Source organism: Hevea brasiliensis, chromosome 15, assembly GCF_030052815.1.
Source record: "Hevea brasiliensis isolate MT/VB/25A 57/8 chromosome 15, ASM3005281v1, whole genome shotgun sequence".
In the NCBI taxonomy this organism is placed as follows: domain Eukaryota; kingdom Viridiplantae; phylum Streptophyta; class Magnoliopsida; order Malpighiales; family Euphorbiaceae; genus Hevea; species Hevea brasiliensis.
Genome location: NC_079507.1, coordinates 54,659,230 through 54,683,165, shown reverse-complemented (window position 1 = coordinate 54,683,165; position 23,936 = coordinate 54,659,230). Strand labels below are relative to the sequence as shown.

The window sequence follows — 23,936 nt, the reverse complement described above, 5'->3', positions numbered from 1 at the left end:
GAGAGGAGTAAACAAGACCATATAAAGGGTACATTACTTTTGTTTCAAACCAACATAAGATTTTAAAAATACAAGAAGAAGAAATGAGGACACAATAGAAGAGAAATTTCTTGCTAGTGAATAGTGTATTTGCTAAAGAACTGGCATATAAATATTTTCCGATACGGTGTATACAAACTTTACATTCTTCACATTTCAGATCAAGATCATTTTCTTACATCACTCAACAATGAGAACTTGAGATGTGCAAAAAAATCTTCAAAAATTTTAATGATTTCAGTAAGAATACACATGCTAAGAACCTAAAAAAGGAGAAAAAAAAAAAATTATTCCCACAACGTGCAGATATTGTACCTATTCATCTCAGCAGGCAAAAAAATTGGCTGTACTGTGCAGTAAATTGCACCAAAACCAAGTACTAAGGAATCATCCGGGAATTGCTTCAACTTGAAGTGTGGAGGTATTCAAGAATGAGGTTACTTTTTAGCCTTTGTGCTTGAAGTATCAAGCTTAAAAAATAGAGCTGAGATGCAGAAATTCACAAGCATCTCCTGCTTAAGCAAGAGCTCTATATCATGGCACTGATCTTGTAGTATTAGCTGCACTTGGGTAATAATAGGGTCTAGATACCTGAAATTTTGCTATTATGAGAGCTTTCTAGCTTTTTCAACTGCTTCAACATAGTAATACAACCTCCACAGAGTTGCATTGTCCTGGAAAAGGGAAGATACTAGAGAGAATCAGAATATATTAACATATCAACAAAAAATAATTTGATGTTCCGTTACCTCTTTCTCCAAATCAACAAAAATTTCATCACAGTTCTGTGTTTCTAATGACTTGCTACGTTGGACAATTTCAGCCACACGGTTGAGATTTTTTGGTGGTAGCTTCTGAATCAGTTTTTGAAGCTGCTTCTTCTCCGCAAGGGACATGGGCCTGCAGCTCGGAGATGGCAGTTCAGTTGAAGTCAAGGTAATATTAAGGCAGAATAGCAATTTACACATTCAAAAATCAAAAAGTTGGGGCACAAAAACACGGCCCAAGATGTTATATATACAAAGCCAAAACTCAACACTAGCACAGCTTACTGGTGAGTTTGGTTAGTTCGATTGAATTTCACTTCTCTAATATTTATTCTCAACATTAGGCATTATTGCATCTTATTTTTTTATTTATGTATTTATTTTAATGTGGTGTTACAAAAGCCTTCATTTTGCAATATTAATAATGGCCAAATTAACCCCTCTTCTCCTCCCAATCTTTTTACTTGAAAACATCACATTCCATGTATCAGAACATCATTAATAGGTCATTACTTGCATTTATACAATTGCATATGCTATGATTGAGGAATATGAAACTTGAACAGCAAAAAACCAACTTGTCTTTCTGTCAAGCATCAAATGTATCATACCTGCATGTAGACACCACAACATCAAGAAGTTCTTCAAGTTGCTTCTCCATGTGACCAAGCTGAAAACAAGCATCTACCCTTTGTTCAGCTATAATCACAAAACTAATATTCCAAACACAACGTGGCCTTGGTACAGAGCCATAAAAAATGGATTAAATTTCTGAAAATTACCATTGTGAATAGTTGATCAGAATATTTCTTGATTGATGCCTCAACCAGTGAGCTATCATTCTCTAGTAAAAACTGCAAATCAACATCCCCCTAGAATGAAGAGAAAAGAAGAAAAAAGACAAATGTTTGTTTAAAATTTAATAATGCATGTGTTTGAGAGAGAAAGAGAGAGAGAGAGAGGGAGAGAGAGAGAGAGATAGAAAGAGAGAGTGAAAGAGAGGCACGAGCACATCTTGCAACTCCTTCTCAACTCTCCTCTAATGCATCTGCAAAAGCAACTTAAATTCTGCATCCAACAATCTCTTAAACCAAAATAATAAATAATCTATGCTCCACCTCTCACCTCTTCGTCCACTTTATCAGCGGATGTGTTTGAGGCCAAATGAAATTCACTTTCATTTGTACTAGTAGTTCCACAAGCATTACATTGAAACTGAGGGAAAAAAGAGCACCAAAATGAATATAATTTGTGTGACTACATGTATCTGTTTGTTGCATGAACAATGATGAATGAAATATATAATTACAAAAGAGTGTTTGCTACCTTTCCTTCTTGGTCAGCTGTACCATTCGGGTTGTTAGTACTGCAACAAGTACAGTGCTTCTGGACAACAGTGGACATTCCTTTTCCAGGCAAAGCAACATCTGAACATTTAGAACCCATACATTTAGATGCTGAACCCTGTATCAGGAAATAAATCTAACAGTAAATCCTTCCACATAGAAGTTTCTTGATCATCCCAAACTTGGTTCTTTCTTGCTTTAGACAATAAGGAAAAGAAATATGATACAAACATTTATTCTTATGGGAGTGCAAAGATAATATATACAGAAAAAAACATAGATCTTTCAAACAAAAGAAAGAACAAACAACATAGGCATCCAGATGATTTCATGTGAGAGTAACAAATGGAAAAGCATGAGGTAAGGATTCATTAACATGAAGTAAGGATCTATTATGTTAATCTATATTTGCAGGAGAATATGAGCACAGGCACTTTGATCTTGGGATTTGTTTGTGGATTTGGAATGTTGCTTATGCATTTTACGGTATGGGGCCTTTACTATAGAAGAATATCATAGGATATTTAGTGGACTGGTACATTATGTTAAATATTTGCAGGCGACATGAGTAGGAGGTATCTGAGAGTTGTGCTACACATCAAGGCAAAAATTGTTCTAATGACTTGCAAAAAGAGTTTGAGTGACTACAAAAAAGATGCTTGGGTTGATTTAGAACACTAATAAAATGACCTATATTTGTGCTTGTGAAAGGTGCAGATCCTAGGTTCTCACATCCAAAATAGCATACCTCAACAACAAATCAAATATGCCTTAGAGGCTACATCCTTAATTCCTTATATAGAGAATTAATGCAAAAAATTGCTTAACCACCTTTTAAAAAATATTTAATAATTTTATTATTAATAGAATGGCTAAAGGAAGAATAATAGTTGCAATAAGTCTTTCTCTCCAAGACAGGCTCAAGTCATGATTAGAACCCAGGCTAAGTCTATTGAGAGAGAATAAACTCCATAATTCTACCATTGTTTGAAGAATTAAACCTTGAACAATTAAAGGCAAACTTGGGAGAATCCAGGAAATCAACCCAACTAAACTAAGCCTTTATCCCAAAATTTATTGGGGTTGGAGAATCCAAGAAATCAACAGGACAAAATTTCCTCAAGGAAAATGTGACACCCCCAACATTTGCCTCTTGCCATATTTACAAGAATGGCAATGGATCAGGTTTGGAGTAAATTGGCGCCCTCCATCACTAACATTTATGGTTACTCCACCCACATGACCACTAGCAGATATGGGGATGTACAAAAGCTAGGGATTAGAAAAATAGGTCATTAAAATTCCAAAAGATCTAGATCAAAGTAATGAATTGGCAAAAATATCTTTCTCAAACCCATACTCTTGAGTTTAAACTGAAACAACATATCCCATTCTTTCCAACAAACCACAAGGCAACAAGACATCTTATAAAACCTTAGATTTGAGTGATTAGAGATCAAACAACAAAAGGAGTCACAAGAAACTCAAACTTAAGGGTGAGAGGTTTTCGGAAGGGAGTTGAGAAAAATCCTCACTTTGAGATTTTGACCTTACAATCTAAAGGAGAGAATTTTTAAACCATAACAATAGTACCCTTTTTATCATGCATAAGATACTATTTCAAGAAAATTCTCATAAACTAACATATCATATTGTTTCAAGAAAATGACACCAGATAAAACATAAGATCTCAATGTGTAGACTAATATGAAGAACAAGGATTTATTGATAAGCATGTATAACCTCTCTACATGATCCAGAACTAACAGGACTAGCAGCTGTATTGATGTTGGTTGATGAGGAAGATGACTTCTTGATTCTCTTATTGGCATTGTTCTGCTCAGTCTCACCTTCAGACATTACATCCTTAAGACCTGAAATTAACTTTCTGTTTCTTACCTTTGATTGGAGTCGACGCATGGCTACAACAGGATCAAGCATCTGTATTTGCCCATTCAAAATTACAGTCAATTCAAGTACTTATGGTACATACACTTAGTTGAAAATAAAAACAACGAAAGTGAAAAAAAAGAAGGAAGATCACCCAAGCAATTATTCGAGTATCAAGTGAATGAATTACAAATCAGTAACTTTGCACGGCAACACAAGTATCACTATACCAAAAGAAGAGGGAAAAGGAAAAAGAACAAAGGAAAAACAAAGTATAAACTTAGTCTCCATAGAAAATCGATAAAGTATAAACTTAGTCTCCATAGAAAATCGATTTTTCCCTGTATAATCACAAGGTTTTAAATATCTTTGTCCAGTGTCTAATAAACTTACCAATTGCAAACTAATGAAAAAATTGGACCACCTAGTATCTGGCTATTTTTCTCTTCTTCTCCAAAATCATTGAGCAATTGAATAGATTTTATAAAGAAATATAACATGAAAAAGTATCCAAGCCATAGTAATAATTCAATGAACTACTCCCCAAGGAAAACACCTAGCAAGCAATACGCATAAATCTTAGTCAAAGCTTTTTTTAGTCTTCTTTCCAATAGACTATAAGAAAACAAAATTAGAACCCATTAAACATATTAAATGCACACAGAATTCAGAGATTTCCAACATATTAGATTCTATAATTTTACGCACAATAAAAGTTAAAAGAAAAAAAAAGGATCTCAGTCTACCTCATCAACTTCTGGTACAAGAGTTGCCAAAGTCTGCCGAAGCAATGCATTCAACCTTTCCTTTTTGCAATCAGAAAGACCGGCTCCTATGCACTTATCAAAAAGAGAACCAGAAGAAGGCTCAACATTATTGCCCCTGACCTCCTCACATCTGTTTCCAGCAATTTCAGCCGCAAAAGGCAGGAAATCCTCATTTTGTGATAGCAATTCTTTTACTTCACATGTGTAGAAAGTAAAGTAATCTGGTCCTAATTTATTCAGGTCAGCTGAAGTAAAACCTCCTGAAGTCTCTGACATTATAATCAAAGCAACTGCGCTGCATAAGATGATTACATTTAATCACATTATAATCAATCAATTGTTGGTTAGGCGAAGGGCATAATGAAAGCCTCTCCTACTTGTCATGGAAAAAAGAGCAGCCATGCTGAATGAGAATAGACATAAAACAGAAAGTATGTTTCACAAATGACTTAATACAGCAATCTTGCTTTAGCATAACAATTCATCTGCAACATAACCAACTAGAATAGATGCCACACCATAAACCATATTGAGTCCAGGAATGAGCATTCAGTCTGTCCAGTTAATCAAATTATCTGAATAGCATATATATTCAACTGAACCAAAATAATATAGGAATCAAATGGACTGAACCAAAAAAAATAACTAAGCTTTAATCCCAAACTAGATGGGGTTGGCATAGACTGAACCAAATAATCTGCTAATTCAGCTTTTCCCTTTAGTTTTGAGGATCAAATTCTATTCTTTGTCATGAACTCACAACACAACAATTAAGAGAACAGAGGAGTGAAAATCAATATTCAATCAAGAAGAATTCATTATACTAATACATGAGGGTAACAACAATACTACTGCAGCAACACAGCTTCAAAATTACCAATTACAAGGAAATAAAAGCAAAATTCGCTTAAGGAAAGTGAGGCTTCCAATCCCAACAAAACAAACCAGTAAATTAGCATTTAACTTGTCAAGAAGATGATAAATAAAAGGGAAGAGAGGACCTGTTGAAGCAATTGTTGAAAAGAAGGCAGCAGCCTTAAATGACAATAAGGGGAATTGCCTGGCAAGAAGTAGCAACAATGTGTGTAGTTTGTGTGGGGAAAGGTCGGCAGCACTGTTAGAGAGAGCTAGAGAGAAGCAATTCACATTAGGTTCTCAATTTCAGAAAAGAGACAAGAATGTATCTAAGTTTAGAGCTGGCCACAGTCTGGTTCAGAACCAAAACGATCTAACATGGAACCGAAACTAGGTGAGGAGAGAGGGGAGTTTGGAATAAAACAACACAATATGTATATATATATATATATTGGTTTGAGAGAGAAAAGAGAAATACTGACTAAGATCCATGCTGGAACTGTTTAGGTCAGCGTCTAACTGAAAAACTGGTAATTGGAGATTAGAGGAATTTTACTGTGCAAAATTTGAAAGTTGATGGAGTTTTATATTACATTTTTAAGTTGAGAAATTGTAATGTTACAAGTAGATAAATTCAGGGAAAGTTGTCAAAATTTATCCCCGTTAACTCCACCTACGTAGTTTGTACTTAGCCGATCCCAAGCCCGAATAAAAGAGAAGGGTTGCGATAGGTGACAACCAGCGAAAAAATTTCATCACACCTCATGATATAGATTCTTATGACAAACGTTGGGATATCGTCCACTTACAACGCGCTACATCGAATTCCGGGTGTAGTAAGAAATATGCAAGAGTGTAATGCGTTCACCGAAAACGACGTGCCATGCCCGCGCTTGAGTGTGGTGTTAAATGAGCAAGAGTTCACATCATGGACGGGTTTGGATAAAGAAGTTAATCATAGAATAGATAGTAGAACAGATAGTGAAACAGAACACAAGATAGGCATAGAGAACAATAGAAGATATCATAGAACAAGATCAATTAGGAAGGAACAGAGTAGGAAGAGAATCAGGGTTGATACTTAAAATATTGAATCACTTACAGAAAAATTAATGGAGCTTGTGGATACCTTGAAAAGGAGAAGGATGAATATTGTTTATATTTGTAGAAAGAGATTATTCTCATTAATTTCAATTAATCTGTACATGGGTATATATATACAATTGATTCCTATAATTGTGTTCTACTAATTAGGAAGAAATCCTAAATAAGAAATCCTAAATAGGAATACAGAATACAAAATATACAGAGAAATAATATAGTGATTGACTTTCCATAACATAGTGATTGACTTTCCATAACACTCCCCCTCAAGTTGGAGCATAGATGTTAATCATGCCCAACTTGTTACAAATGTAGTCAATCCTAGCTCCTTTCAGAGCTTTTGTGAAAATATCTCCTAACTGCTCTCCAGTTTTGATGTGTCCTGTTGAGATGATCTGTTGTTGAATCTTTTCACGAATAAAGTGACAATCAATCTCAATATGTTTGGTCCGCTCATGAAACACCGGATTAGAAGCAATATGAAGAGCAGCTTGATTATCACACCACAATTTCGCAGGCAGGGAGGTCTTAAAACCTGTTTCATCTAGTAATTGAAGTATACACATTACCTCACATACTGATTGTGCCATGGCTCTGTATTCGGATTTAGCACTAGATCGAGAAACTACACTCTACTTCTTGCTTGTCCAAGACACCAAATTTCCTCCAATAAAAATGCAATATCTAGTAGTTGACCTCCTGTCAACCTTAGATCCAGCCCAGTCGGCATCTGAAAAACATTCAACATTTAAATGCCCATGATTACCATATAGCAAACCTCTTCCTGGAGCGCCCTTTAGATAACACAAGATTTGTTCCAAGGCTTCCCAATGAGCAACAGTTGGGGAAGACATAAACTGACTTACCACACTAACGGCATAAGCAATGTCAGGACGAGTGACTGTAAGGTAGTTCAATTTTTCCACCAATCTCCTGTATCTCCCTGAATCTTCAAACAACTCACTATCCCCTGCTAACAATTGTAAAGTTGGAGTCATTGGTGCGCTACAAGGCTTAGCACCTAATTTTTCTGTCTCTGTCAATAGATCGAGAACATATTTTCTTTGAAACAAGAAAATACCCTTCTTACTTCTCATAACTTCGATACCCAAGAAATACTTTAACAATCCCAAGTCTTTGGTCTGAAACTGAGTTTGGAGGAAGGTTTTAAGAGATGAAATACTGTGAGTCACTCCCGGTGATGACAATGTCATCCACATAGACTACCAAGAGAATTAGACCGACCTCGAGTGCTCGTAAAATACTGAGTGATCACACTTACTCTTTTGCATACCAAATTCCTGTACTGCTTCACTGAATCTCCCAAACCATGCCCTAGGACTTTGTTTCAAGCCATAAAGAGACTCCCAAAGCCTACAAACTTTACCCAACTCCCCCTGAGCAACAAACCCAGGTGGTTGCTCCATATGCACCTCCTCCTGAAGATCACCATGAAGGAAAGCATTCTTGATATCCAATTGATGCAGAGGCCAATCATATGTAGCTGCTAAAGAGATAAACAAGCGAATAGAAGTAAGTTTAGCTACAGGAGAAAAGGTATCAGAGTAATCAACCCCATATGTCTGAGCATATCCTTTTGCTACAAGGCGTGCTTTTAACCTAGCCACAGAACCATCAGGATTTACCTTTACTGTATATAGCCATTTGCAACCAATAGCTTTCTTACCAGTGGGCAAAGGCAATAGTTCCCATGTACCAGTAGCATCTAAAGCCTCCATTTCCTCTTTCATAGCATCACACCAGCCAGGATGAGACAGTGCCTCATTAACAGTATTAGGGATAGGAACAGAGTCTAAAGAAGTAACAAAACACCGAGAACAAGAAGACAATTGATTATAAGAAACAAAAGAAGAGATAGGGTAAGTACATGAACGTTTACCTTTGCGAAGAGCAATGGGTAAGTCTAGATCAGAATCATGATCAGTATGAGGTACAGGATCTCCCAACGAAGTAGCTGGTGGAGGATCTGAGTCAGGAATCTCCAATCTCCTGGAATAAACATGAATAACGGGAGGTCGAGCAGGTCTAGAGACAGAAGGAACAGGCTGTAGGAGAGGACTAGACATTGGTTGGACAGTATATATTAAGAGATCATCCTCCTCCCCCTGACTCTCATACACAGATGATGGAGGAAAAAATGGAGTGGACTCAAAAAATGTGACATCTGCAGAAACAAGATAACGATTAAGAGTAGGAGAGAAACAACAGTACCCTTTTTGGAGCCGGGAGTACCCAAGAAAGACACATTTGAGAGATTTTGGATCCAATTTAGTAACCTGTGGACGAACATCACGCACAAAACAGGTACAACCAAAAATACGGAGTTCAATAGGGAACAAAGATTTTGTAGGAAACAAAGTAGTATAAGGAATATCCCCATTAAGGACAGAAGACGGCATACAATTGATCAAAAAACATGCCGTAGAAACTGCATCCGCCCAAAAGTGTTTAGGTACTTTCATCTGAAAAAGAAGAGCACGAGTTACCTCAAGAAGATGACGATTTTTTCTTTCGGACATTCCATTTTGGGATGGGGTATCCACACAGGAAGACTGATGAAGAATGTCATTTTGTGTCATATAAGGCTGAAATTGTGCTGAAAAGTATTCTTTGGCATTGTCACTTCTTAATATGCGCACAGAAATATTAAATTGAGTTTTGATTTCATTACAAAATGCACAAAAGATAGAAAACAACTCAGAACGATTCTTCATTAAATATAACCAGGTAACACGAGAGTAATCATCAACAAAAGTAACAAAATAACGAAATCCAGTTTTAGATATAACAGAACAAGGACCCCAAACATCAGAATGAACTAACTCAAAAGGAGAGGAAGCCCGTTTATTGACTCTAGACACAGAAGGCAAACGATGATGTTTTGCAAACTGACACGACTCACATTCTAGTCGATAAAAGATGAAATTGAGGACACAGCTTCTTCATGGTAGACAAAGAAGGATGACCCAATCTACAATGAGCTTCAAGAGGTGTTAAGGTACTGGAGCAAACAAACGACCGCGGTACATGATTTTCCAGAATGTAGAGTCCGCCTGACTCGCGTCCTCTACCAATAATCTGCTTCATCGTAAGATCCTGAAACAAACACTGGTCAGAAAAAAAGGAAACAGAACAATTTAAGGTATGAGTAAGTTTACTAACAGAAAGTAGATTAAAAGAGAATTTTGGTAGACACAAAACAGAAGACAAAGGAATTGACGAAATCAGGTTCGCAGTTCCAGAACCCATGACACAAGAAGTAGAGCCATCAGCTAAAGTAACAGTAGAGGAAGTGAGATTAGACTGAAAAGTAGATAGAATACTAGAATTACCTGTCATGTGATCTGTCGCACCAGAATCAATAACCCATTTGGATGAAGAAGACACAAGGCATGTAGTAGATTTACCTGACTCAACGATCGCAGTGACAGGGGAACTGGTAGGCTTTAGAGATGCCTGATACTGGGAAAATTGTGCAAAATCCTCTGCAGATACCAAAATAGTTTTCTCAGAGGAAGATACTGTAGAATTCTCTGCTGTCATATTTACCATCTGTGATCGCTGATTTTTTCTCTGAAGTTGCGAACAATTATATTTTGTATGGCCAAGCTCATGGTAATAATAACAAATAACTCCTCTTGAGTCCTGATTAGAACTAGCCTCTCCATTACGCTAATTACTTCTATTGCCTGTAATTCCTCCTCTACTTCCTCTTCTATTACCCTGTTGTCCATTTGGATTACGGCTAATAAGAACAGTACTGGCAGGCTTTGAAGATTTAGTACTCTCTGTACGAAGGACCCATGTGAACGTTTCATGCAAAGAGGAAATCTCAGAACTGGAGAGGATCTGAGATTTAGCAGTCTCATACTCTGAAGGAAGGCCTGCAAGAAAACTCATAACAGCCAGTTGCTCTCGTTGGGCATGTTGAACTTTCACATCAGGACTAAAAGGCAACAATACATTAAGTTCCTCATATACCCGTTTAAAATCCATAAAATAAGCCGTGAGAGACTTATCCTCTTTCTCAGCACGGTAGAATGCCTTACAAACATCATAAATACGGGAGATATTCCCTTTACCAGAATACAGAAAATCTAAGTAATCTATCAATTCCTTAACAAATTCACAGTGATTAATTAAACTAATTACCTCACTATGAATCGAGTTCCGAAGCTGCAAAAACAACCGAGCATCCTCCCTTAGCCAAGTTTGTCGTGTATCATCAGTGGGTGGATCTTTAGTAGGGTGATCATCCTTATCAATGCTACGCAAATAGACCCTAACAGTCTTACTCCACTTCAGGTAATTCGAACCATTAAGTTTGTGTTCCGTGATCTTAGTTATCACCGGAATCACATCAGAAATAACATTCTTATTGTCTGCCATTTGTTGAGACAAAGAAAACTAACCGAAACGCTAATACAAACTGTTTATAGCAGCAAAATAACCCAAAATCACAAATCAAGCAAATACCAAAATAGGATCTGAGAGCCAAACCTCGGAAGTCCTTTAATGGTTATACTGGATCAGGCAACAGCACATAGTGGTGGAATGAGGGGGTTGAGACAACGCCGGCGATGTTGATCGGGGTTGAAACGGCCAGTCGGCGGCCAAGATCTCTCCTGAGCTGGGTAGTGAGAACAAATAGTCACCCTAGATTGATGACCTGCTCTGATACCATGTAGAAAGAGATGATTCTCATTAATTTCAATTAATCTGTACATGGGTATATATATACAATTGATTCCTATAATTGTGTTCTACTAATTAGGAAGAAATCCTAAATAAGAAATCCTAAATAGGAATACAGAATACAAAATATACAGAGAAATAATATAGTGATTGACTTTCCATAACATAGTGATTGACTTTCCATAACAATATTCAAGAGACTAAATTGGTAGGAGAGAAAAGCAAAGAAGTGGGTAATTCAAGACACGAACTGTGGTTTATCGGAAAAGAGAGGAACAAGAACGAAGTGGGCATGATCATAGACAGGACATTGAAAGATGCCGTAACAGCTGTGAAAAGTGTAAGAGATGGAATTATATTAGTAAAGCTAATAATAGAAAGAGAAACAATAAATGTAGTTAGTGCTTATGCCCTACAAATAGGACTAGAAAGTGAGAGTAAACAAAGGTTTTGGGAGGATATGGATGATCTAATGCAAGGCATACCGAATGAAGAGAATGTTCTCATCGGTGGAGATTTGAATGGACATGTAGGAACTGATAGGCAAGGTTATGAGAATGTTCATGGAGATTTTGGTTTTAGTAACCAAAATGAGGAGGGGAAAAGCATCATGAATTTTGCCATGACGTACGACCTAATACTAGCAAATACTTATTTTATAAAAAGAGAGTCGCATTTAATGACTTTCAAAAATGGAAAACATAGAAGCCAAATTGCTTCCTCTTAATCAGGAAGACAAATAGAGCTCTGTACAAGGATTGCAAGGTTATTCCGGGAGAGGCTTTAACAAGTCAACATCGGTTAGTGGTCTTGGATGTCAAGTTTAGGAACAATTCAAGTAAGATTAAAAGAAATATTGTAGCTCAAACAAAGCAGTGAGAGTTCAAAAGAGTAAAGCAAGTGAAGTTAAAAAATGAGCTTCTCGAATCCGAAGCATAGAAGCTGGACGTGGAGGCTGATGGTATGTGGATGCAGATGGCATCAAAGATTAGAGAAATAGCTAGAAAGTACTTAGAGAGTCTAGAGAACATCGACCAACCTCAAAAGAGAGATCGTGGTGGAATGAGGAAGTACAAAATGCAGTAAAGAGAGAGAGAATGGTATAAGAAATTACCTAAGTGTGATAATAACGAGGCTTATGAACAGTACAAGAGAGCAAAGAAAGAGGCAAAAAAGGCGGTTAGTCAAGCAAGAGCGCAGGCCTTTGAAAAGCTATATGAGAGACTTGGAACTAAAGAAGGAGAGAAAGATATTTATAGATTAGCAAGGAGGAGAGAAAAGAAATATCAAGATCTCAATCAAGTTAGGTGCATTAAGGATAAAAAATAAAAAGTGTTGGTGAAAGATGAGGACATTAAAGAAAGATAGAGAAATTATTTTGATGACCTCTTTAATAATAATAGTCAAAGAGGTAATAACATGAATATAAATTGTAGAGCAATAGAAAAGAATGTGAATTACACTAGAAGGATTAAATCTTCAGAAGTAAAGAAAGCACTTAAGAGAATGAAAGTGGGTAAAGCCTATAGACCCGATGGAATACCAATTGAAATATAGAAGTGTTTAGGAGATGTGAGAGTGGCATGGTTAACTAAATTGTTTAATAAAATTCTAAACTCAAAGAAAATGCCTGATGAATGGAGGAGTATTTTAGTACCTATTTTTAAAAATAAAAAAAACATATAGAGTTGCTCAAACTATAGGAGAATTAAACTCATGAGCCATATTATGAAGTTATGAGAGAGAGTTGTAGAACATCGACCACGTCATGACACTTTTATCTCCCCCAATCAATTTGGCTTCATGCCCGGTCGTTCAACTATGGAAGCGATCTTTCTCATTAGAAGCTTGATGGAGAAATATAGAGATGTGAAGAAAGATCTACTCAACTAAACTCAACTCAATTAAGTTTTTATCCCAAGAATTTGGGGTCGGCTATATGGATTCTGAAGAAAGATCTACTTATAATATTAATTGATTTAGAGAAGACTTATGATAATGTTCCAAGAGATGTCTTATGGAGAGTGTTAGAACAAAAGAGGGTATCTATTAGGTACATACAAGTGTTGAAATATATGTATGAAGGAGCAACGACTATTGTGCGCATAGTGAGAGGGGACACAAGATTTTCCTATCTCAATTGGATTACACCAAGATTCAACTGTAAGCCCTTACCTTTTTACATTAGTTCTAGATGAATTGACGAAACATATACAAGAAAGTATCCCTCGGTGCATGATGTTTGCGGATAATATAGTTTTGATACATGAGACACGAGAAGGGATCAATAGAAGCAAAAGCTTTGGATAAGTACTCTAGAGTCAAAGGGCTTTAAGTTAAGTAGAACGAAGACAGAATACATGCATTGCAAGTTCAGTGAAGGCAGAATTGGTGATAGGAAAGGAATTAGTTTGGCTAGAGTGGTATTGCCCCAAAGTAATCATTTTAAATATCTCTGCTTAATCCTTCAAGTAGATAGAGAATATGAGAAGGATGTTAGTCATAAGATTAAAGCCCGATGATTAAAGTGGAGAAGTGCCACGGGAGTTTTATGTGATCGCAAGATTTACAATAAGATGAAAGGAAAATTTTATCGTACAGTCATATGACCGGCCATCTTATATGGTAGTGAGTGTTAGGCAATGAAGGAGCCGTATGTGTCTAAGAAGAGAGTTGTGAAAATGAGAATGTTAAGGTGGATGAGTGGCCATACTAAACTAGATAAAATCCGTAATGAAAGTATTAGAGAAAAGGTTGGAGTGGTGCCAATTGAGGATAAGTTGAGAGAAGGGAGATTGAGGTGGTTTGGTCATGTAAAGCATAGACATACGAAGCCTCCAGTTAGACAAGTGGAGCACATTAGGTTAGAGGATATAAAGAAAAGAAGGAGTAGACCTAAACCGACTTGGAGGATAGCAAGTACAACATGACCTAGAAGCATTATACATTTCCGAGAATTTAACCCAAAATCATTTAGAATTGAGAAAGAGAATCCATATAGCCGACTCCAACAAATTTTTGAGATAAAGGCTTAGTTGAGTTGAGTTGAGTTGAGTATTGCATGTCACCGTTGTTGTCCCTTTGTCATTTGTCTAGCCTACTATTGTGTTTGATCATGATGCGTTCATGCATTTACTTGTCAGGGTATCTGGACCTCTCAAATGGGTTGTTGAAAGTTTTCTCGAGGAAAATACAAACAATCCTTGTCCAATTCGGCTTACATTATTGCAATTATTAAGACCAAAATGAACTTGGATGAATCATTCTTCACTGTAATTCCAGTATTAATTTCACATCACCACCAGTTTGAGGGTTTTACTCAGTTATCCCACCAACAATTGCTTGAATTACTTGTTTTAGGTTTGGCATACAGCCTTGAGGACAAGCCTATTTTTGAGGGGGTAGTATTGATAGGGATATGGAGTATTCTAGAAAAAACAAAGAAGGCCAGCTATGCTATTGATAGGGATATGCAGTACTCTAGAAAAGCAAAAAAGGCTAGTTATGCTACAATCCATTAATATGATTCTTGAAAGGACATGTTCAGCAGCTGAAGAAAAATATAAATAGATATATGGTGAAGGATAGATGTGTGTGAAAGAATTGAGTCGTTTTTTCTTCCAACATGTTTAGCTTGGGGGCAATGAGTATGCTACTGGGTGTGTGAGAGATAATCTTATCTTGTAACCATCTAGACCCTTTTGCATATTTGAATAAAATTCTCTTCTTCTTTTTGCTGCCATATCTTGTTTTGTTTTCGTTTTATTTAACTTCTGCTCTGTGGTTCCTAACTCCATCACTATACCATTTCTGTTGGATTCAACTCTCAAACAACTCATGCTCCCTCTAAAAGCCATTGACCTCATACTAGAAGTACCGATTACATCTTCTCTTCCCTACAAGAGCTTCATTGGACCCGCTACACAACAACCTTGAGAGCTAAGGATGCAATTTTCTACCAACTATGGCTTTGGAGGTTAAAGCTTTGGAAGAGCATGAAGCAGGTTTTGACAATCGCCAGGTAGGCATTGGACTCCTATTTTGGAACCCATCTAGGAGGAGCATGGAGATTTATTTTCTTTTTCCCTAGTTATGGTTTGAAATGGGAAACCCGATGATACACTTGCAGGAAGTTGAAGAATGCAATTGCTCATGTCAATTTTACTCAACATTTTTATTCATTTGTTGAAGAATGGCAGGCTATGGAGGAAATGGGCAAGGGAACGGGACTTGTGGATAGGCATGAACTTAGAAGATAAAAGAAAGTCAAAATTTTCTTACCGTACTAATGGCAAAATTGGTTAAAATTGGATGAAAGGACCATTGCATTGACGAAGCAAAAATTTAAAGACGTTTTAATGAGTTTCTCAAAATATAGAAATCAATTTGTTAATAATGACAAAATCAATGAACAAAATTATAATTCACCATGTTGTCAATATGGCAATGTACGATAAAGAAAATAAGATAAATAAAAATATTTTCCTTTCACAAAAAATTATTAATTCAATTTTTTAATTTTCATAAAAAACGTAAGACCTTAGACATTTTAAAAAAGGGAAAAAATACAAAAAAGAAGCATGTGATTCCACATTTTTTTTAAGTCAGGGAATGCGATTAACTTTATGAAAAAAAGGATTTTGTGCTTTTCTGTCATTAGCAAAGTGGGGCTTTCCTGCTTACACTGTTAAATTTTGATAACGTGACAATAAATATTTAATTTAAAATAATTTTTAATTACAAATATGGGTCCCAATTGAAATAAAAAAAATAACGTAAAATCAAAAAGCCTATTTTATTCCTTAAAGTATAGGTAAATAGTTACACTATTATGGATGCATTGCAGGACCCACAGCAAAACTAGTTGAATTTTAGGGATTTCCTTCGTATTATTATTAGATATTAATTCTTATTTTAGTTAAGAGTTATTTCCTTTTCAGAATTGTAAACCCTCTTAACCAGGAATTGCTATTATTACTAGGACTTCTAATTCTACTAGAATTCTCATAAATATTATGTAAACCTCTTTTATAAAAGGGATCACTTGAATAATAAAATTAAGCAGAACTATTTTGAATTAAATTGAGATTTAAACTACCTTCTCCAACAAGTCTAAGGTTAGGGCTCCCTTTTAATGATCTCAAGTTTTTAGCAACAATAGATCGAGGAAAGAATCGACGTAAAACAAAAGCTTTAACTTTTGAATCAGATTTCACTATTAATAGGCCTATGACTAGATCCTGGGCGAGAGATCATAATAAATTAGTATCAGAGCTGGCTGTCATGGATAATACAGATCCGAGAGAAGAATTTAGGGTACTATTCCAAGAAGCACAAGTATTGACTGAAGCAAGGGTATCACAAGCTGAATCAAGGATGGAAGATCGGATCAAGCGACTAGAGTCAAACTGTACAACTTGTCCCGTTAATTACAAGAATTCACTTGGGAAACTTACAAGAGTTAAGGCAAGGAAACAGAGGGTAGCAAATGTAGTAGTAACAACTAGAGGGCGGCAAATATAGCAATAACAACTATGAAGGCAACAACAATAGAATTGATAGGAAAACAGAAGTGAGACCTGGGACAGGGGTAATATCAAGGTATCCGAAGTTGGATTTTCCAACATTAGATGGATCCAAAGATTTTTTCAAAGATTTTCCAACAGAAGTGAGACTTGGGACAAGGGTTAATTTGGTTACACCGATTTGAACAAATTTTTTCAAAGCAACGAATGTTAGAAATATATAAAGTGAACCTTGCAGTATTCCATATGACAGGAGAGGCACAACTCTGGTCATATAAAGCAGAACAAGAAAAATTCCAATTATCATAGAACGCATTCAAAGAATATTGCAATTTAAGATTTGGGCCTCCACTCAGTAGCAATCCTTTGGGCAAATTGGTTAATTTGAAACAGACAGGGACAGTGGAAGAAAACCAACGTTAGCTCCTTCTAGCTCATGCAATAATAGTTCAGGTAGATCAACAAGTTGATTTGTTTACGCCTGACAGATTCAATCCAGATTGATGTAGAGATGCAAAATCCCTCGAGCTTGGTGGCAATTATGAACCTGACAAGAGCCTTTGAAAAAAAAAAGTAGCTAGAAGAAAATTGGACAAATTCATGATCCAATACAAGAACAACACATACTTCATCAATTCTGCCTGTAACTAAGGCTACTGCCAACTAGGCCATTAACACATTACAAAATTTTAGTTTAGGAAGTGTTTCATCTCCCTTACTTCAAAGATTGAGCCATCCAAAGATGGCTGAGCGAAGAGCAAAGGGGCTTTGCTATAATAGTGACGAACCATATTCCTCCAAGCATCAATATAAGTTGTTTTGGTTGCAGATGGATGATTCAAAGGAAGCAACAAAGCAAAGGGATTATGAGTGATTCATAGTCTTATCCTACTATTGAGCATGAGGACAAGGTCTTTGTCCAGGGGAGAATGATGTTATGGACGCATTAGGTGTCCCCTCAACAGAACTAGTTCAATTTTAGGGATTTACTTCAAATTACTATTAGATACTAATTCTTATTTTAATTAAGAGTTATTTCCTTTATAGAATTGTAATCCCTCTTATACAAGGATTGCTATTATTATTAGAACTTCTAATTCTAGTAGAATTCTAATAAATCTTGTGTAAACCTCTCTTATAAAAAGGGTCACCTAAATTAATAAAATTAAGCAAAACTATTTTCAATTAAATTGAGATCTAGACCATCTCTTCTCCAACGAGTTTAAGGTTAGAGCTCCCTTTTAACAAGCTCAACTTTTCAGCAACAATAAGTCGAGGAAAGAATCGAGGTAAAGTAAAAGTTCTAGCATTTGAATCAAATTTCACGATTAATAGGTCCATGACTAGATCCTGGGTGAAAATCATAACATACACAAATCTTTAAACTTTTTGGAATTCAAAAAAACCTTTCAAACAAAAAAATATCAAATAAGACTTTCTAATTTTAAAAATATATTAAATAAGCCCTTCAAATTATAAAAATAGATTAAATCAATTTTTCAAATTTAAAAAATAGATCAAATGTCCTTTAACTTTTAAAAATATATTATAAGAGACTAGACGATAATTTACCTCCAATATAAATCCAACCAAAGCCGTATACGTAGATCTTTTGGTGCACAGGGTTCTCATCAGCAATACTGTGTATTTGATCTACAACATCTCATGGGTATTTGCTTTATTCTAAAGTAAATTGATAAGTTATTCTTTACTAAACAGTTTAATAAGCTTCCCTATGAGTTTATCATCTTCATCATAGTCATAATTACCGTTACCAACCTGATTACAATATTACAAGATCTTATTATTTTGTTAAGAATAATCTTCTTCTTCTTTTTCTTCATTGTCACTATTATCCTTTCTTCTACATTAATAATGGTATTAAAAGAGTAATACATATTACAAAGTATAAAAGAAATCAATTAGGATTCAGATGTTAGGTTTTGGATTTTGGAGAATGCTTCTTTAGTAGGCATGTGGTGGTGAATATGGGCTTGAGGTTTTAAGTCCAATTTTCGAATTGGGTATCAAACAATGTTTGAATTCGTATTCTTCAAATTAGAGGATTGGAACTGTCTTCAATTGTTAGGGATTATCTGTTATCAGTGAATCGCAATGAGGATATCTAACAGAGACTGATGAATTCATGATTTGGGAGAATAAAGAGGTGTGATGTAGAAAAGAGAAATTTTTGGCCTTTTTGAGTGTATAGGTGAGCAGGTGACGTAAGCTTGCAGACATTAGTCACAAAGAGATGAGATAGAACATGAATAGAAGATATAAATTGGAAGTAAAGGCTTATTTTGCTCTATTTTTAAAATTTAAAAGATTTATTTGTCCGTTAAGGACTTAATATATTTTTAAAATTTTAAAAATTTATTTAATCTCTTTTAAAATTTGAAGGGCTTGTTCAAGCACCAACAAAGTTTAAGAGCTTACGTGACTATCGGCCCAAACTTTAAGTGTCAAAATAAGCCTTTTGCATAAAATAAAACAAAGAAAAGTCAGGATTGGAACCTCAAATCAATGCCAATATGTCAGCTACTAACACTGGTGAGCTCATTCAGAAGAGTGGTGAGCTCATTCAGAAGAGTGGGGAGGCTATGTGCGACGCGTCCTGGGACTTCTAACAACTAATAGTAATTAAAAGAAAGGCAAATAACCTTTCCAAGTCTGGTTTGGGTCACCCTCATACTAACATCAATCCACAAGCAGTTAAGACTATCAAGCTTGTCCAAAGGTAAGGAGGCTATGTGCAGTAGGTCTTAAGGCTTTCGACAGCTAGTGGCGATAATTCTTTATGGGTTTAGATCTCGGTCATGCTCTATCTCTCCTCTCGTTTTCCCATTGATCCATTATCGTTATCGTCGATCTTGCCTTGTTTATAGTTGCCAGTCATTGCCTAGAGGGCTAAGAAGTCCCCAATGCTAGTGAGGAAAGAATTGCAAGAGGAAAAAAAGAAGTAACGGAGAAGGGGAAATAGGTTTGCCAGGGGTGGTTTGTTGGTTCCTCCCTTTTTTAATTATATTTTTTTAATTTTAGTTTTAAGTAGGACACACTGATAATTAAAAAATATTTTTAATTATTTATTTAATGTCTCATCATCAAAATTTAACAGTGTTAACAAAAAAGTTTCGTTATGCTAATAATGTAAAACCACAAATATCTATTTATCACAGATTTAAGTTCAAGATCTAATTGAAAATGTGCAAAACCACAAGGTACCTTTTTGTAAATTTTCCTTGTAAAAATAATATTATGTTATTATTAAGTCAGCCACATTAATATCAATAGAGCATTTATCGTTAAAGTGCTAATAAAGTAAGACCCATTAGAGATATAAAACTATTCTTGAGACTCTCACCTTTAATCTTGAGATTTTAGCTTGAATAATTTCTTGACATGATACTAGAGTCTCAGACAAAAGAGAATGAGATTAAGTCCTGACAACACAAGTTAAAGTATTCACACATTCACATATCAAACCCAATAAATATTCACATGTAGGGTATGTTAGATATATAAAATTATTCTTGAGGCAAACTTTCTTTAGATCAAGTGAGTTTTTGACAAAGCTTAGATATCATTTTATCAAAAATTAAAACACATGCTTAGTATTAAAGCTCAAAACCTCAAAATACTTTTTATACTTTTCCCTTTTTAGTATGATGATTTGTTTGTTTTGAGAAAATTGGATTAAAAAAAATCATTTCTCTATTTTATTTTGTATGTATAGAGACTAAAAAAAATAAAAAACATTGAAATTAGATTTTCTAATTTCCTTCCAAACCTTTAAAAAAAAATTTCACCAATTTAAATGAAATTGAGATGATTGAAAAAGGTAAATATCATAAAAGATGAAGTTATGAATATACTCTTACAAGAGGAATAAATTTTAATAACTATCCCTGAACTTATATGGTTGTAACATTATAATCCTTCAACTTTAAAATATAATATAAAACCCCTTCAACTTTCAAATTTTAAACAGTAAAATCCCACTGACTTCCAATCACTGATTTTCTAGTTAGATGCTGACGCGAACAGATCCTACGTGACACTTAGTTAGTATTTTTCTTTTCTTTTTTATGCAAAGTGTAAAATTATTCTCTCTCAACTCAACTCAACTCAACTCAACTAAGCCTTTATCAAAAAAATTTGGGGTCGACTATGTGGATTCGTTTTCTCCACTCTAAATGATTTTGGGTTAAATCTTCAGAAATGTGTAATGCTTCTAGATCATGTTGTACTACTCTCCTCCAAGTCAATTTAGATCTATCCCTTTTTTTCTTTCTATCCTCTAACCTAATGCGCTCTACTTGTCTAACTGGAGCTTCCCTATGTCTACGCTTCACATAACCAAACCAACTCAATCTCCTTTCTCTCAACTTATTTTCAATTGGCACCACTTCTACCTTTTCTCTAATACTCTCATTACGAACTTTATCTAGTCTAGTATGGCCACTCATCCACCTTAACATTCTCATCTCTGCAACTCTTATCTTAGACTAATGCGACTCCTTCAGTGCCCAACACTTACTACCATATAACATAGCCGGTCGTATGGCTGTACGATAAAATTATCCTTTTAACTTATTGGGAATCTTGCGATCACATAAAATTATTCTCTCTATAAATAAAAAATTATTTTCTACACATGAAAAATTATTTTCTCCACAGAGAGTAGAAATATTCAATTTACAAATGGCTTGAGAGATAAAAGAAATGATAACTAAACATCACACTAGAACTATCTACATTAATGTCTAACTGAAAAATCAGTGATTGAAGGTTAAAGTGATTTTACTGTGTAAAATTTGAAAGTTAAGAGGGTGGGTTTATATTATATTTTTAAATCGAAGGAATGTAATGTTACAACTATATAAGTTCAAGAAAGGTTGTTAAAATTCAACCCTTACAAACGTATAATAACAACAATAGACTTTACAAAAATAAAATTTCTTTTCTACCCAAGATGCCCAAACAATATATATATAGTGAAAAACAAAATTTTTTTCCTCTATTACACAATTAAAAATCAAACTAAGGCTATTATTGTAAAATCATATACTTTTTGCAATATTTTTTCAAAATTTAATATTTTATATTAAAAAAATTAAATTTTAACAAAAATAAATTATATAAATAATGCCTTAACTTTTTTATATAAATGTTGCCTTAACTTAATAGTATAATTTTAATTTATAATATAAAAATTTTAAAATTTAATTTAAATAACATAAAAACCTTATTAACTTGTTTATCAAAACCTATTTATCCATAAAATATAATTTTTTAATTTGATAAATGCTACTTTAACATAAACATAAAAATTAATTACTAAGACTATAATGAAATTTTATGTAAAATTGAGATGTAAAAAATAATTAAATAAAAATAAAATTGAGTTGAATTCTTACAATATTAAAATATGATAAAATTTAAATTAAAAAGAAAAGGGGTGAGATATAATAGTATGATTAGAAGAATAAAGGGAAATGTCATGAAATCCTCACAAGACTTCAAGAAGTAGGGTAGATATAAAATAAGGAGGAGAAAAAAGAAAGAAAGAAAGAAAGAAAGAAAATAAAATCTAAAATGAACCCAAAGAATTAAAGAAAGAAAATAAATGAAAAGGAACAACGATTGAAGAAAGACAAAGCAAAAGAATAGAAAGGTACTGACCAGATACCAAGCAAGTCGCTGAAACTTGGAGAAGATGGCCGATGGGATAGGGGAAACGCCGCAAGCACAGTGATTTAGGGCACCGATTCAAATTCCGCTTTTAACTTTTCATTTAGGCAAGTTTATGTGAGATTGTATAGGGGTAGCGTGCGCATCGGTTGGGCCAAAACAGGTTGGATCCAGTCTTCAATTAGAAAAAGTATTATTTTTAATTTGTTAATAAATAAGTATAATTTAAACTTAAAAAATAAATAAATAAGTAAAATTTATTTAACTTAACAATTAATTATTAAATAATTATTAAATTTAATTAATTTTAGATAAATAAATTATTATATAATTATTGAATCATGTAATTAATAATTTTATTAACGATAATTCTTTATTTTTTATTTTATTTATTAAGTAGTTGCCCTATTTAATTTTTTAAAATATTTAAAAAAAATTAAATGGTATTAAAAAATTTTTACCCTAAATCTTTATCATTAACTTCCTCTTTTTCATTTCTCTTCATTCTTTCTTCATTTTTGCCATCGACTCTCTTTCCTCCTCCATCTTCCCTTACCTATCTTTTATTTCTCTCTCTCTCTCTTTCTCTCTCTATAACTCAAATCCTAAATTTGATTAATTGGAGTGGAATCAACCTCAGCTTAATTAACATCTTTTCATAATGTTAAACAAATTATGGTAGACATATATAATGTAAAAAAAAAAATAAGATTACATACAAAACAAAAAAAAAAATCTAAGATTACATATAAAATAGAGCATATCAAACCATATTACATCCACAATTTTACCATTATTACTTTCCATCAACTAAATAATCTTACCTTATAACAAAATTAGAAATCTTCAGTGCCCTTAATATCTTCTTGTAGAAAAAGATGATTCTCCTTAATTTTAATTAATCTGTATATTGGTATATATATGCAATTGATTCCTATAATTATGTTCTACTAATCATGAATAAATCCTAAATAAAAAATCCTAAATAAGAATACAGAATACAGAATATACAAAAAAATAATATAGTGATTGACTTTCCATAACACTTCCCCTCAAGTTGGAGCATAGATGTTAATCATACCCAACTTGTTACAAATGTAGTCAATCCTAACTCCATTCAGAACTTTTGTAAAAATATCTCCTAACTGCTCTCCAGTTTTAATGTGTCCTGTTGAGATGATCTGTTGTTGAATCTTTTCACGAACAAAGTGACAATCAATCTCAATATGTTTG

At 34.3% G+C, this 23,936-nt stretch overlaps 2 protein-coding genes across 14 annotated transcripts; both read right to left on the bottom strand.

Moving 5' to 3' along the window:
• Positions 1-87: 87 nt before the first annotated feature.
• Positions 88-22,871, bottom strand: LOC110656586 (uncharacterized). 13 transcript variants are annotated; one of them, XM_058137322.1, is made up of 11 exons: positions 22,695-22,868; positions 20,374-20,452; positions 11,290-11,463; positions 4,789-5,104; positions 3,896-4,093; positions 2,133-2,270; positions 1,932-2,021; positions 1,589-1,678; positions 1,418-1,476; positions 789-939; positions 88-730 (listed from the first exon to the last, which is right to left on the bottom strand). In XM_058137322.1, the coding sequence occupies exons 4-11, from the start codon at positions 5,083-5,085 to the stop codon at positions 623-625; spliced, it is 1,131 nt and encodes a 376-aa protein (XP_057993305.1). In that variant the 5' UTR covers positions 5,086-5,104; positions 11,290-11,463; positions 20,374-20,452; positions 22,695-22,868; the 3' UTR covers positions 88-622. The 13 variants fall into 13 exon arrangements, with proteins under 13 accessions (XP_057993305.1, XP_057993308.1, XP_057993307.1 ...); XM_058137325.1 differs by having other exon boundaries at positions 4,789-5,099; XM_058137324.1 differs by having other exon boundaries at positions 11,290-11,458.
• Positions 10,335-11,178, bottom strand: LOC131174168 (uncharacterized). The gene is made up of 2 exons (XM_058137333.1): positions 10,942-11,178; positions 10,335-10,673 (listed from the first exon to the last, which is right to left on the bottom strand). Exons 1-2 carry the CDS (start codon positions 11,176-11,178, stop codon positions 10,335-10,337), a joined length of 576 nt encoding a protein of 191 aa, XP_057993316.1.
• Positions 22,872-23,936: the final 1,065 nt, after the last annotated feature.

What these genes read in the sequence shown, in the direction of transcription:
- LOC110656586 (XM_058137322.1), bottom strand. Translation starts at nt 5,085, where the DNA reads ATGTCAGAGACTTCAGGAGGTTTTACTTCAGCTGACCTGAATAAATTA. An exon ending in CTGATAAAGTGGACGAAGAG is followed by an intron (nt 1,679 to 1,931) that starts GTGAGAGGTGGA and finishes TCTTCATTCTAG; the next exon opens with GGGGATGTTGATTTGCAGTT. An exon ending in GTTGTGGTGTCTACATGCAG is followed by an intron (nt 940 to 1,417) that starts GTATGATACATT and finishes TCCGAGCTGCAG; the next exon opens with GCCCATGTCCCTTGCGGAGA.
- LOC131174168 (XM_058137333.1), bottom strand. Translation starts at nt 11,178, where the DNA reads ATGGCAGACAATAAGAATGTTATTTCTGATGTGATTCCGGTGATAACT. An exon ending in GGAACTCGATTCATAGTGAG is followed by an intron (nt 10,674 to 10,941) that starts GTAATTAGTTTA and finishes GTTTTCTTGCAG; the next exon opens with GCCTTCCTTCAGAGTATGAG.